General features: G+C 38.3%; 1 protein-coding gene across 1 annotated transcript in view; it reads right to left on the bottom strand.

Moving 5' to 3' along the window:
* Positions 1–2,647, bottom strand: part of ZNF236 (zinc finger protein 236) — a 64,901-nt gene extending 62,254 nt beyond the window's left edge. The window contains exons 1-2 of the mRNA XM_054381781.1: positions 2,621–2,647; positions 1,557–1,721 (exon numbers count right to left, since the gene is read on the bottom strand). Of these exons, the coding sequence (XP_054237756.1) occupies positions 1,557–1,721; positions 2,621–2,647 (192 nt within the window). The remainder of the gene's footprint in view (positions 1–1,556; positions 1,722–2,620) is intronic.
* Between the last annotated feature and the right edge of the window lie 12,886 nt (positions 2,648–15,533).

Below are 15,533 nucleotides of genomic sequence, written 5' to 3'. Positions count from 1 at the left end.
TTGCCTTTCTGCACTAATCTGGAGATAAACCTGGCTAATACAGCACAAAACAAGAGTAAAGGTAACCTCAGCTTTATGCAGCAATCTCCTCCACTGCTCCATTATGTCCCCCACATATAGATCTTTGCTCTGTTTTTAGACTTTCAACCCTTCTAACAGCAAAAGAACAGCAAACAGGAGAGAGATTGTACTCCACTGATAACTTCTTATCCTGGATGTCATGAAAAATTCCTGAATGAGAGCTATTGCCATTGTCCAAACTCTCCTAAGGGCCCTGTGCTTAACTACTGGGAAAATCATTCTTGCAATTCTCTGTGAATTAATTGTTACATTTATCTCTTGTTTTATCACAGACTAATAAGGCATTATAAGAATACATTCATTAGTAATTGAAAGGTGTTCAATTTTTTATGAATTTAATCTTCAAACTGCAGATCAAGTTTTAAATTGGAAGGCATCACACAACCTATTCTGACATCTGTACCAAGTACCAAAATCAGGCTGCTGAAGTGCATGAAAAATAGAAATTAATACTAAAAATTACTATTAGGCATCTTTCTCAATGCTCATCTTCCTTTTTTTTTTTTTTTTTGGCAATTCATAAATGAAGCTTCCACAATGAATATCCATTAAGTTATGTATCATTACAGAAACAATTAACATGCAACAAAACTGTACTCAAATCATTTCATTTTAACTCAATTATGGGCATGATTCATCTTGTTATCAGTTCATCTTTTAAGAAGAAATACATTCTCCACAGATGACATTCCCTACTTGGTTTAGGGAAAAATGCAGATAGGCCAACTATCCCAGAATGACTGGTTAGAACTGCTGTAAGCTGTCTGCATTTGGTATGGAGAAGCATACAATTGTTATGTTTATGATCAGAAGCCTGGGAATAGAAGGGCATATTTAAGATCCAATTCTCAAAAATTAACTGCAAATTTAAAAAGACCTTCACAGGAGGGAAAGGTAATTACATGATTGAAAACTTGGTAGTTTGGGTAGTACAATAATGACCATAAAGAGTACAAAATACTAATATACATTAACTGCCTTCAAAGAATTTAACCAATGCTTTATGAAAATGGAAGAAATTGTTAGAGGAAAAGGAACAAGAAGCCTTCCTGAGCAAAATAACCATTCATTGAGAAAACAGAAAAAGGACTGGAATATCTAGGTAAGGAAACAGTTTAATGATGCAAGAAGTACATGGTGAGAGTGCCTCACCACAACATCTGCCATCAAAAATGACCATCCAGGCTATTACATGTGGGCTTGTCACTTAGGTACATGAAATCACAGAAACTGATTCAAAACAGAAGTATTTACAACTAACTAACCGGTTGAAGACAGGATGGAAACACTTGGTTTAGTAGTGCATTAATTGCTGCTACTACTATTAAAACAGAAACCCCATCAGAACTTTTATATTTCTTCTGAACTAGACCATTTATTCAATCCTTCGATCTAAAGCACATAAATGAGGGATTAACATACAATCCTTATAACACACATTTTCAAAATTTAAATTATGAAGTTTAATGAATTACCTCTTCTTTCTCATGTAGCATTATATGAGCTTTCAGACTGGCTACTCTGGAGAATTTCTTGTTGCACACAGGGCACGTAGGATCTTCACCATTGTGAGTACATTTATGAAGTGTCAAGTTGAATTCAACATTAAATGACATTGGACACTGGTCGCATCGGTGAGGCTGTTTGTTAAAAAACAAAAATAAAGCAAAAATTCACTACTGAAAATGAAAAGACAGCATTTCAAGAGCATATGGGGAAAGCAAGCAGGAGAATTAATGAAAGCAAAGACTCAAAACTAAGACTATTCAAGCAGAGTGAAGTTAGCAGGAGAAATGAACAAGCAAGAGAATGAAAAAGAACTTCCTACTTTAACTGATACTATGAACTCTCCTTAAAGCAAAATAAGAATTGAACCAGCAAAAAGCTTAGTTTATGTTAGGATTGTCTGTTCTTCAGTTGGTATCTGCAGTTCTCATTCTTTAAGAATGACTTCACTTTACACAAGTGTACAATAGCATGGTTTTAACAGGATCAACTTCCAACAGTATCAACTTTACAACATTCTTCATATACATGAATAAACATCCTAAAGTCCTGCTACGTGTGACACTTCATCTCCATCTACAGCTACCTCAAAGAGCAGTAAGATTATTTTTCCACAACATGTAAAGCAATTTTAGATTTGTGAAGTAAAAAGGAACAGAAATTAAAGTTTCACATTAGAAATGAAACCTGTGGCCAAAGTTTCACTTTAGAAAGTCAGTCAAGTCTTAAATCACATGTCTGTATTTTTCTTATTATTTTCCAAATTTGATTTGTAAACAGCTAAAGTGATGACATTAATCTACTGACTAATACATACATAGGCTGTTAGACACTGTTAAGAAACTAATGGGGTCCAGTTAACCAATATAAATGTTATTTTTCTTTTTATTGCTAATGTGTAGAATCAGTTGGCAAATTCCATTAAAAGAAATCCACACATTTTCTCATCTATCTGTGTTAGCTTTACTTAACAGTATATGAAACTATCAATATAGGCTATTGCTTCCTAAGTTTCAGCTACTAAAATTCATACCTTGTCATTTTGCTCATGATCCCTCATATGGCGCTGGAACTGGGTCTCTTTTGGAAAAGACAGCAAACAGATCTCACACTTATGGAAGTTAGGTACTTGATAGTGAAAATTACTGTTCTCTGTATCTGGCGTCAGAACATCATCTGCAAAACAAGCAGCAAAACATTTATATGAAGTCTATTTCATTTGCTTCTAATTTACTGTAAAAAAACAAACAACAAACCCCCCCAAAAAAACCAAAAAATAACAAAACCCACAAAAGCCAGAGTTGAGGCAGAAACTACTCAAACTCCTGCATGATTTTGACTTCAATGAGATCCTAACTTCATTACACCTTCAAGATCTCAGGCACAGATTTTGCTGCTTCTGTTGACACAGGATCATAGAATGACTTAGGCTGGAAGGGAGCTCAGAGAGATCATCTACTCCAATCTCCCTGCCATGGGCAGGGATGCCTCTCAACTAGACTCAGCTGCTCAAGGATAAAAGGAATATATATCTATCCCTCTAACTGCCACTCTCTGAAGAGATACATAATCACCTTTTCCTAGTCAGTCAGAATAAACTCCTTCTGTGCTTCATAAATAACCATCAAGTTAGCAACAAAATGCTGCCGAATACCATAGGTATGAGTACAATACTGTCAGGGGTTACTTGTAATAACATTACATCATGTAATTCTAAAAAGAACTTTTTACTCTGACATACTCAGCAGTTCTGACTATACAGGTTTTCAGCTCTCCCTGTTCCTATCTCGCTCTTGTTGTTTGGGTTGTTTTTCTTCAGGAAAAAATTAGGCATTTTTAATTCTACTTCTCACAATGCAATACTTTTAGTAGTTACCTTTACAGTCATAAAACCAACATCAGTGTTTTGAATAGCTGAGAGGTGCAATAAGCTGCAAGTCAAACTGCGTACACATTCAATAGAGAAAAGATTATTTCTTTCTGGTAGGCGTAGTCTAAGCCCATACAGTTTTCTTGCTTTAATTCCCACAGTCACACAACTTTTAAAATACAAGGTGCAAGCTTCTATATTCTCTTGCTCAAATAGCTGAAGTCAGCCCTACACATAGTTTTCTTATTACCTTAAATATTTATCCAAGTAAGTTAAACACGTTTTTCACTTGAAGTACTAAGGAATTCACCCTTATGAAAAACAAACAAACAAAAAAAACCACCAAAAAAAAATACAAACATTAAGAAAAACAATCAGCAGGAGAGGTTAAAATACATAAAAATTACTCACAGCAGTATTAATAACATCAAAATAAAAATCAACTGACTCAGGTTGCGTATTAAAGACACTAAAAAGATATAAAACCATAGAATTCAGTTTTAAATACTGCCACAATGGAATGCAGAAGGATGCAAAAGGTAACATTGATTTTACTGTCAGACAAGCAAAGCCTGAGTTTCCCTTTAAGAAAGTCAGCACTTCTTGCCATGCATGGAAGAACCAGACACAGGAAGCAACAACACAACTAGAAGTTTACAGTATCCTGTTTACATTTCCTCAGAGGATACCAAAGATTATACTTCGTATAGTACTTCTACTCAGTATTGCACCTATGTCAAAGCCCTCATTCAATACACCTTTTACAATGCAGGGGAAAAAAAATCATCACCCTATGGCCTGCCTGCCTGTATTTCCTGCTAAAATCCTCATAAACAAACTCAAAAAGCTTGTAGTTATAGAAGCTCTAGGAAACATTTCAGTACAGGATATTTTGGGTGAAACAATACAGCTTAAAAAAACAAACAAACAAACAAACACAAAAAACCCCAAGCCCCCAACAACCCCCTCCCTCCAAAAAACCCAAACAAAACCAAAAACACCGAAACAACAAAAAAACAGCCCATGTTGTACAGACTTAAACTTCTCACTTCTGGACTAAACTGCCAAATTACTTTTGCCTTGCAAAGTTTTGTTATGCACCATTGATAGAGAGAAATGCTTTACTTAAGTCTCACAAATTTTTAACATGTATAAACTTAAGCTTACTGCATCCTTTAAATATAATTGCCTGTAAATTCATTGTATATGAAACCCTATCAGTAAGAGGTGTACTTTTTAGTCCTGAAATGGTCGCAATTCTTCAAAAGCTGAAAAGCACAGCTTTCCTCACAAGGTATTGTACTTGAAACATCCCTGTGATAGTAGAATAAAGGGCACAAAATTATTTCCTGTAAATATTGCCATAACAAGAAAGAGAAAAATGGTGGGGGAGGGGGGAACTTACACCAATACTTCATAGAATTATAAAACCACAGAATTGAATTGGGTTGAAATGGACCTTGAAGATCCATCTAATTCCAAGCCCCCTGCCATAGACAGGAACACCTTCTACTACATGAGGCTGCTCTAAGCCCCTTCCAACACTTCCAGTGCCTCACAACTGTCATGGTAAAGAACTTCATCCTTAAATCCAGTCTAAATCTACCCTTTCAGTTTAAAGCTGTCACTTCTTGTCCTGAAACTACAGACCCTTGTAAATAGTCCTTCCCCATCTTTCCTGTAAGCTACCTTCAGGTACTGAAAGGCTGACGTAGGTTCTCTCTGGAGCCTTCTCTTCTCCAGGCTGAACTCTATCAGCCTGTCCTCAGAGCAATGCTGTTACAGCCCTTGGAACATCTTCGCGGCCCTCTTCTGGACCTGCTCCAACAGGTCCATGTCTTTCTCATGCTGCAGGCCCCAGAGCTGAACGCGGTACTCCAGGTGAGGTTTCACGAGCACAGAGTGGCAGAATCACCTCCCTTGAGCTGCTGGTCACACTTTTTGATGTAGTCCAGGGTATGGTTGGCTTTTTGGGCTGCAAGTACACACTGTCAGGTCGTATTAAGTTTCTTGTCAATCCACAGTCGTAAGCCCTTCTCCGTAAGGTTGCTCTAAATCTATTCTCTACCCAGCCTGTATTTGTGCTTGGGATTGCCCTGTCCCAGATACTGGACTTTGCATTTGGCATGGTTGAACTTCATGAGGTTTGCACAAGCCCACCTCTCCAGCCTGTCGAAGTCCCTATAGATGGCATCCCTTCCCTCCTGCATGATGACTGCACCACACATCTTGGTGCCATCAATAAACTCCCTGAGGGTGCACTTGATGCCATTATCAACCCCTAAGGAATGCTACTCATCACTGGTTTTCACTTGGACATCGAGTCCTTGATCACAACTTTTCAGATGTGACCATCTAGCCTATTCCTATTACCAAGTGCTCCATCCAAAAAAAATCCGTGTCTCTCCCATTTGGAGACAAAGATGTCATGTGGGACAGTGTCAAATGCAGTCCCAAGTCCAAGCAGGTGACATCAGTTGCTCTTATCCACAAATGCTATAACCCCATCATAGAAGACCACTGAATTTGTCAGGCACAATTGGCCCTTGGTGAAGTCATATTGATTGTTTCCAAAACAGCTAGGAACTGGCTGGATGGCTGAGCCCAGAGAGTGGTGGTGAATGGTGCCACTTCCAGCTGGCAGACAGTCACTAGTGGTGTACCCCAGGGATCAGTGTTGGGCCCAATCCTGTTTAATATCTTTTTTGATGATTTTAATGAGGAAATAGAGTCCACCATTAGTAAGTTTGTAGATGATGCCAAGCTGGGAGCAGGTGTCAATCTGTTGGAGGGTAGAAGGGCTCTGCAGAGGGGCCTTGAGAAGCTGGACAGATGGGCAGAGTCCAACATAATTGCATTCAACGAGTCCAAGTGCCGGGTTCTGCACTTTGGCCACAACAACCCCGTGCAGGGCTACAGGCTGGGATCGGAGAGCAGCCAGGCAGAAAGGGACCTGGGGGTGCTGGTTGACAGCTGGCTGAACGTAAGCCACAGGTGGCCAAGAATGCCACTGACATCCTGGCCTGTATCAGGAATAGTGTGGCCAGCAGGAGCAGTCATTCTTCCCCTGCACTGGTTAGACCACGCCTTGAGTACTGTGTCCAGTTCTGGGCTCCTCAATTTAAGAAGGACATTGAGATACTTGAACGTGTGGGGCCCGGGGAGAAGGGCAAGGAGGCTGGTGAGAGGTCTGGAGCACAAGCCCTATGAAGAGAGGTTGAGATAGCTGGGATTGTTTAGCCTTTAGAAGAGAGGGCTCAGGGGAGACCTCATTGCTGTCTACAACTACCTGAAAGGAGGCTGTAGCCAGGAGGGGGTTGGTCTCTTCTCCCAGGCAACCAGTGGCAGAACAAGACGACACAGTCTCAAGCTGCGCCAGAGGAACTTTAAGCTCGAGGCAAGGAGAAAGTTCTTCACGGAAAGAGTAATTGACCAGTGGAATGGGCTGCCCAGGGAGGTGGTGGAGTCACCCTCCCTGGAGGTGTTCAAAAAAAGACTGGATGTGGTACTTGGAGCCATGGTTTTAGTTGTCGTGAGGTGTTAGGTATTAGGTAATAGGTTGGACTTGATGATCTCTGAGGTCTTTTCCAACCTGGTTGATTCTGTAATTCTGAGAGTTTCTCATGACTAGTTCATAGGCAGTTTTAAACTTTGAGCTACCTCCAAGCCCTTCCATCTTCTAATGGCAGCCAGACCCCAAGGAAGAAGAAACAGATGGTACACACTTAGAGAATTTGTTGCATATGTTTGTAACATCTAAAGCGTTGTGCTTTCCAAGACAGACTTTGTAATTCTTTGCAAAACTTTTTCCTATCTTTCCTGTTGCTAAAAAGCAAAAGATAGATGTTTGGAAATCAAAACTGGACCCCCAAATCAGCAACTGCAGTGTTCAGTCCAGCCTGATAAAGGCTGCTCCAAGAAGGATGCTAACTGCAGACATATGTCTAAAAGCCTTTAAGGATAAGGCACAGCAAATCATTTAGGTTAGATTCCAGAAATCTTCAAAGGCTCAACTACTGGAAGATCAGGCTGAAGATTCTTTAAGTAGTTACAGTCAGTATGAATAGAAAAACAGTCCAGTTTGGATTTAAAACAACTCTGAGATGTCAGTTTCACTTTGACTCAAAGGGCAGGATTGAGATCAAACACAGATTAAAAATTAAACACAAATTTATTCATACTATGTCTAAACTAGCTTAAGGGAAAAGATAAGACTATGATAATATTTTTTCACTTAGAGTCTCACTGAAATACAATTTTGTCCTCTATTACCAGCCAAATACCAGGTGATTTTGAGAGCTGCACAGCTCCCTTTCCTTACAGATGCAGGAAGTGACATTCTAGTTTACTCTTCCATTAGCAACAAAGAGACTATTCAGAATAATATCCCACTGAAATTAAGCAATTGGATAACAGTAAGGACAAAACTGTTGTGTTCAGAATTGAGAAAACAGATGCACATACATACAAGATAAAACCAGAAAATATATCATCAACTAAACAAGTAATAAGCAACTTTTCAGGCAGGTGTCACAGACTCTTAAGTATTACTCCAGTCTGTCTTCATTTCAATGGAAAAATTAAATAACAGTTTGACAGAGTTTTTTGTTAGAAGGATTAATAATGAGACAAAGACATTGCTTACACTGATACCTCTATATGGCAAAAAGTCAAGGTAATAACCTATGTTACCATGTTTCAGAGAAATCACCAATAAAACTCACTTGTGCAGTCATCTTTCCTTGTATCACATTTAAAAAATGCTTTTGGATGCATCAGCATGGATCATGAAACAAGCCAAACACTGCAAAATACCTAAAGGGTAGTATTTTGGAATACCCAAAACCACATACATCATGCTAATTCAATGAGTGATCCTGTCACTGCAGGATCTTGTACTTAAAATGTACTTTTCCAGATTCTGTACTTTAAAATGCTCTAAGAAGTTTGTTAATTTATAGGCAACTCTAAACATTCACCTGCGTACCAAAGGCAAGCAAAATAAAAGTAGCAACAGAAGTGACACAGTGTTTGATGGTCACAATTCATTATTTATCAGATTAGCAACTCTATAGCAAAAACCTGAAGTAGTGCCTGTGCTCCCAGAAGAATGTATTAGGTACAAAGACTAAGCAATCTGTTTGACAGGAATATTCTGTCCAGATGAAAATATGAGTGTACTGTCAATCAACTAACAAAATGCAAAGTCAACAGTAAATTTTAAAGCTAGAGTTTTTAGAGAAGACCTTAACTCATTAATCATATAAAGAAAAAAAAAAAAAACCTGAAAAATTAACATGCTCATACTAGAGATGATACTTACTGATATCTCTAAACAAATGCACACAGACAAAACACAAAATTAATATCACAGTAACAAATCCCCTGAAAAAGAAATGATTCTTTCAGGTCTGCACGCTACAATAAATGATAAACCTCACTGAACAGCTGCAAAGTTTAAAGCACTGCCATTTACTTGTATTAACTGCATGGAAACAGTGCAAAAGCTACTGATATTTTTCTCCCCCGGTCTGCAAGATTATCTAGTTGCTACATAAATCAACTCTATTCCATCACAGCTTGAGAAAGACAGCCAACTATCAATACAATTAAACTAAACAGGGAGCATTTAGCTCACTGTGCACTGTCAAACAGACATTTTGTCTGTATTCTTACAGTTTGCCCAAAATGCCCCAAAATACCAGAATTGGATTTGCAAAGTCCCTGTCAATAATAATACACTTTCCATTTAAAGGTAGGATTTATTTAAATACTTTTAATGTTACAACGTCTAAGTTCTTTTCAAATTAATCATCCCTCACAGAGCAGCAGCAATCAAGCTTTAGGTGAACTGAACTGCAGAGTTGATACTGCCTTCATGAAAACTTGATCTCAGGAGTTGAGTCAGCAAGCAGGTGCTCTCTGCTGTAAGCCACTGATGACAACTCAGCATGGAAGAAGGCAGACAGAATTAGAGCACTCTCAACCATTCCTTCCTTATGTAAGCAGCACTGTGTCCCATGGCAGCTTGCAGCCCTCTCTGCAAGGTGCAGATGGACGCATTCAGTTGTAAATGCAGCACAGCTTTATTAGATCTCTAATAGTCTACTCGCATCCAACTGAGAGAGGACACTGAATACAACACTGAAGCTTGTGGAATTCATGGATGAAAACTTGTCACTGAAGTTAAATGGCAGCTGGCAAGTCTATGAACAAAAGGGTCTGACCCTATCAAAACCTATTTACTAAGTTATGAGTGCAAAGAAAGTGGGAAGACAAGAGAACAAAACAGGGATGGCACTGTTGATGTTTCCTCATACTACTCTTGAAGACAGAACAAAAAAGGTAATCATTAAAACATTTCGGTTCATTCCACAATCATAAAAGAACCAGGTTAGTTTAAACCTAGCTCAGCACTCTTAAACAAAATCAGTGGTCAGTTCTTCCTGAGCAAGACAAGACTCAACTCAGTCCACAAATCAGACCAAAATCTAGAAATCCATCAGGATGAGCTCTTACGAGACAAGGTAGTGTGGTTTTTTTTTTTTTTTGGTTTTTTTTTTTTTGTCAATACTAAATACAGAATTTAACGTAGTAGTAGTTCAGACACTTAGCTTCCAGGAACATACTGCTGGGATGTATATTCAGGTGTCGGTTGCTCAGCATTTGCCAACACAAAGTAGCTACACTCCTCACATCACCACAGGTGACTCCAGAAAATGAACAGCCACACTGATGCACTACAGGCAGCGGAGAAAGCCTGACAGGACACAGAATTAATAGCTCCATCATAGCTGGTTAAACGCTAAGCAGATTGCACCAGGTCTCGCTGAGACAGAGTTAACGTTTTTTCACAGCAGCCTGTATGGTACTATGAGACTGCATTTGTGACTAGAACAAAGCTGATAACACACCAACATTGTAAACTATTCCTGAACAGTTGTTGCAGAGTGTGAAGGCCACTTCTGTTTCTCACTCTGCCTTCACAATGAGTAGCCTGAGGGTAGAAGAGATGTTGGAGAGGACAGCTGACACAAATTAACCACAGGGATACTTCATGCTATACAACATCATGCTCAGCAATACAAACTCAAGGGACAGTCTTTCTACTATAGTCTTTGCTCAGAGACTGACTGAGCATCACTCTGCTTGTGAGAGGTGGTGAATGTTTCCCCTTGCACTACTTGGTTGGGGCTTTTGGTTGGTTGAGTTTATTTTAGTTTTTCCCCTTCATTTATTAAACTGTTTTCATCTCATTCACAAGTTTTTTTCTTTTGCTATTCCAATTCTCTCTCCCATCCTACTGCAGGAGGAAGTGAGCAAGTGGCCAGAGGGTGCTTAATCGCTGCCCAGGGTCAACTCACCAAATAGATGTACCATCCACATCATCCTTATCTACACAGATAACTGAAAATTGGCATTTCCTCAACCAACTCTGATAGCTTCATCTGATATTCAGGCTAGTATTGCTGTATTTATTGTAAATATTCCAAAGCAGGAGTTACACTCCTTGACAGCTGTGACTACACCAAACTAGAATTTTTCAGCTGTTTGTTTTCACATGATTTCTCATGTTTGAGACCTTGACCCTTACTTATGCCCAGCCTACTACACTGTTAACAAATTTTAAAATTACCTAAACAATTTTCTATATTATCTTCCCTCTTCCTGAGAGTGACACAATCCAACTATAGCAGAAACCTCTAAAAGACATGAGAGATCTCAAATAGTAATTTAATTACATCTGGAAGCACTTAATGCCCAAGAATGAACAAGATATGAAGGTATGAGCACAACTGCAATAGGGGATAACATGAGGGTGATCTACAATTGGCAGAAAGCTATAGAGAAGGGACAGGACAAGGGCTGAACTTAAACATACATTATTTAACTGTACAGATTACTGGGGAAAAGGCATAGACATTTAAAGTACAGCAACAAACCAATGTGGAATTCAAGTACACCAGTATAATCTAAGTCCATCTTGTCATGAGACCAAACATAACTGTCATAAACTTAGATTTTGTAGTTGCTAAATAGTGAGATGACCAAAGTATCACTATTAAATCCTAAATATCATATTTCCTATGGTAAAACTGTGTAATTGTCCTTCCTCTATGCTTTAGAAAGAAATTGCCTCTACCTGTTGTATTTACTGCTCAGAAGCAGTACAACCTCTTCATTCCTGCCTGCATGACATCACTCATTCTTGTCAGTCAGGTCACCACATCAAATCCTAGTGCGAAACTTCTAAAATAATCTAGATAATATAAATTCAGAGAAGATTTAACTGGTGTGTTCAAGTTACATTTTTCATCAGTAAAACAAAATTGGAATATAAAGCCTCAGAACTGACTTTCCTCTGATTTAAGATACCCACCTCTCAACTCTTCATAGAGGATTGAGTCAGCAAAGGAAATACACTCAGCTCTGCAGAGGCTGACTTGACACATTGCCTTCTCTGTGTTTCTCAACTTTGTGTATTTAGTATTTACTACTATTTACATGTACCTCTGAAGGCACAAAATACTCAATTTTAACTGTAGTCATAATGGAATTCAGTTTAAATTTGTGTAAAAGTGGCCCTTAATTACAGGAATACACTCTAGGAATAGAAACTCCTTCAGGGCACTCTGCAAATATTTCACTTTGCTATTCAAAGAAGTTCTCTTCTGTTATTTGAAACTAATCACAGTTATGAAAGTCAAAACTGGGTCATTTTATGTTGCTGCTATTCAAACAGTGACAAGCAGCATTGTACAAACAGAAAGGACCATCACTATAGGGAAGAAAAATTCAGGGGAAAAGACGACTTAGGTGCAAGAACAGTCCTCAAAATCCTTCTCATACACCTGAGGTAACAGAAATAGTGAAGTAGTGACTAGCAACCGATGCTAAAAACTATATATTTATTGGGACAAAATGAGAAAGCTCACAAATTAGCAGAAAGAATCAGTGACAAAGTCTCAAGTTTTCACAAACCAAAAGAAAACCCTTATCCACTACAGCTGTTAATAAAACAGCTGTAAGCACCCAAAATATTACTCTGGATCTATAAGAAGTATGTTTTCAAAGATTGTTTTTTCATTTGCTATCTAACTGAACAACAAAAGTCTGGTATTTATTTCAATTCCAGCTTAACAGTAACCCTTCACTCCTAAATTCTAATTAAAGAGCCAAGTAAGATTTTTCAAAATAACATCCTTACAATAAGAGGCCTACCATAGTTCTTAAAACTCTTCTCAAAGCAAAATCATATTGCACCTTCCAAAACACTTTTCATTCCAAAGCTTTTACTTTTCAATTTTCAGGCACTTCTCTCAAGCTCCAAAAATATTTCAAATGAGCATTTTCTGTTACACTAGTATCTTAAAGAGAGAATACAAAGAATATTTTATGCAAAGTCCGTTAGCAAAAGGTATGTTTGAGGGATTAATACCAAGAAAGTATTGCTAGGATGTCCAAGCTTCAATCAGTGAAATAAATATATTCAGAAAGAATCATGAGGAAAATATATACCAATAGAGCACAATAAATGTTCTCCTGCGTGTTTTCTTTGTGCTACCTTAGCTGCACAACAGCAGTGGAAACCACTCCAGTGTCTTACAGAGACTCCTAAGGGAACAGTGTAAACAAAACTGCCCCTCAGCCACTGGTTCTCAAATGAATGTTGGCAAGGACACACCAGACTAGGGAAAATTCACATGGCCTAAAACTCAGACAGGTCAAACTCTGTAATGCAGGTTACTTAAAATCACAGCAGCCACAATGGCAACTCTGAGGCCACATACATTAATTATGCTTTTTTTTAACTTCCTTCTCAAGTTAGAGGCTATGTCACAAAAACCTATGTAAATGTGTTACTAGTGCGTTAACACCAATTACATGCTAAGAGCTGCTGCCTTCTTTGTTTAAAAAGACCTGCATTGAGTGGCTTTTTTTTTTCCTATTGCATTCTTCTTGCTTCATATATATTCAAGGTCTTATCCTGAAATTTTCAGCAAGAGCCAAAGACTCATCACACCTCTGTAAAAGGATTTATTATATAACCACTGCTAAGCACCCAGAACAAGAATCAAGGAGCAGCAAACCCCTGAAACACCAACTATTAGCTTTTTTAAGCTTCTTGAGAATCACACCCATATTTCATCCACCACAGAAGAAAATCACAGAATGAATGGGCCATTGGGTGTTATCTTGTCCAACCCCTGTGCTCAAGCTGGGATACCTACAGCCAGTTCCCAGAGTCATGTATAGATGGCTTTTGAGTATCCCTATGGAAGGAGACTCCACAAATTCCTCATGTAACCAGTGCCAGGGCTCAGTGTTCCCTTATGCTCTGATAAACCCTCCTATGTTTCAGTTTGTGCCCATCACAGAGGTCAATTCGAATAGTTCAGTTAGACTTAAAAAAAATTACATGTGCATATGAAATCTTAAGACAGTTTTGGTAAAACATTACCAATGGGAAAAAAAAAGTTCTCTTAGAATAGCAGCCACTGAGGTCAAGATAGCGGTTTTACTATTGTTCAGGGGGTTTATTTAATTTTCCTAGAACAAAGAACATGTTCTGATATTTGACAAGAAGTTGCACAACAAGACATTGCTGATTCACCTTTATTTTCTTCCAAAACTGTATTACCATAATCATACAGACTGTAGAACTAGAAAGAGCAACATTCCTTTTCCATTAAGGACCTTAGTATACCAGGGTTGTAGGAATTCCAAGAGCCACACAAAAAAAGTACAGTAGCTAAAACCATATCATTTCCTAACCAAAACCCACAATATTTTTGTAAACAGCTATTTTCTAAATAAAATGCCTCCTGCTAAAAGTGAAGCCTATGGAATTCACAACCGGTTTTCAAATTCAGGAATACAGGTCAGCCTGTATCTGAATGGGACAAACAGCCAAATGTCCCAAGAACATAAATTTCCCAGATTCAGCCAGAGCTTCCTTATTCGTAACCCTTTAATGAATTAACACATTGTTTAAAATAATTATACAAAATAAGATCAAACTCATCACGAGTCCTGTCATCCTTATTTCTTACCATAGGAAGAGTCTAAGATCGAGGTCAAGCTACAAGCAAGAGGGATAGAGCTACTAGGGCCTTATTCTGGACATCCTGTTTCAGTTGTTATCTTTTTCTCATTCATAGATTGTACCGTTATTGCAGGCGCTTACACAAACATGATACATCCTCGCATGACCTACTAGACAGTTAAGCAGATAGAGTAGAATAGAATAGAATAGAATAGAATAGAATAGAATAGAATAGAATAGAATAGAATAGAATAGAATAGAATAGAATAGAATAGGAGTAGAATCAAGAAGGCTGGAAGAGACCTCAAAGATCATCGAGTTCAACCTGTCACCCTAAACCTCATGACTATCTAAACCATGGCACCAAGTGCCACGTCCAATCCCCTCTTGAACACCTCCAGGGATGGTGATGTTTTAATTAAAATAATCTTCTAAAAAAAAAAAAAAATGCTCAGCTTTCAAAACTGCTAACAGTCAAAGCCTTCTGGACCCTTCTTTATAGTATTTAATGTTCCTGAGATCAATAGCTCCAACAAAAACAAACAAACAAAAAAAATCTGGTAGGAATCCGAGGTCCTTTTGGGTTTCCATGCTGCAAAACTTGCCAACGCTCATGTAGCAGTACAGGGCTGTGTTTTTTGCCTGCAGCCTACTTCAGTTCTACAGAACACATCCCACAGAACACTCACCTACTCACTGCTCTTGAAGAGCCAGAGCTCATCTGCAAGTATTCAGAAAAGGAGACATTTAAAATATGTACTAAAAATATTAATCAGTTGATTTTTCACGACAGAAATAACCATGGTATTTTAATTTTCTTACGAAATCTCTTCCAAAGAAAACCTAAAAATCTACTGCTACATGCTTGTGCTGCAACAAAAGTCCTGGAAAAGGGCTACCTGAAACAGTATTTTTGCAGGTTGTGGGCCTTTTTCAGATACTATTCGCAGATCTCTTGTAGCATCATTAGGAATGAACTACACAAAAGAGCCATAAAACTCACAAGCTACAAACTGCTGTCAAAACCCC

This window comes from Indicator indicator, chromosome 6, assembly GCF_027791375.1.
Source record: "Indicator indicator isolate 239-I01 chromosome 6, UM_Iind_1.1, whole genome shotgun sequence".
In the NCBI taxonomy this organism is placed as follows: Eukaryota; Metazoa; Chordata; class Aves; order Piciformes; family Indicatoridae; genus Indicator; species Indicator indicator.
Note: the sequence above shows the minus strand (reverse complement) of the source record. Positions and strands in the feature narration are given on the sequence as shown.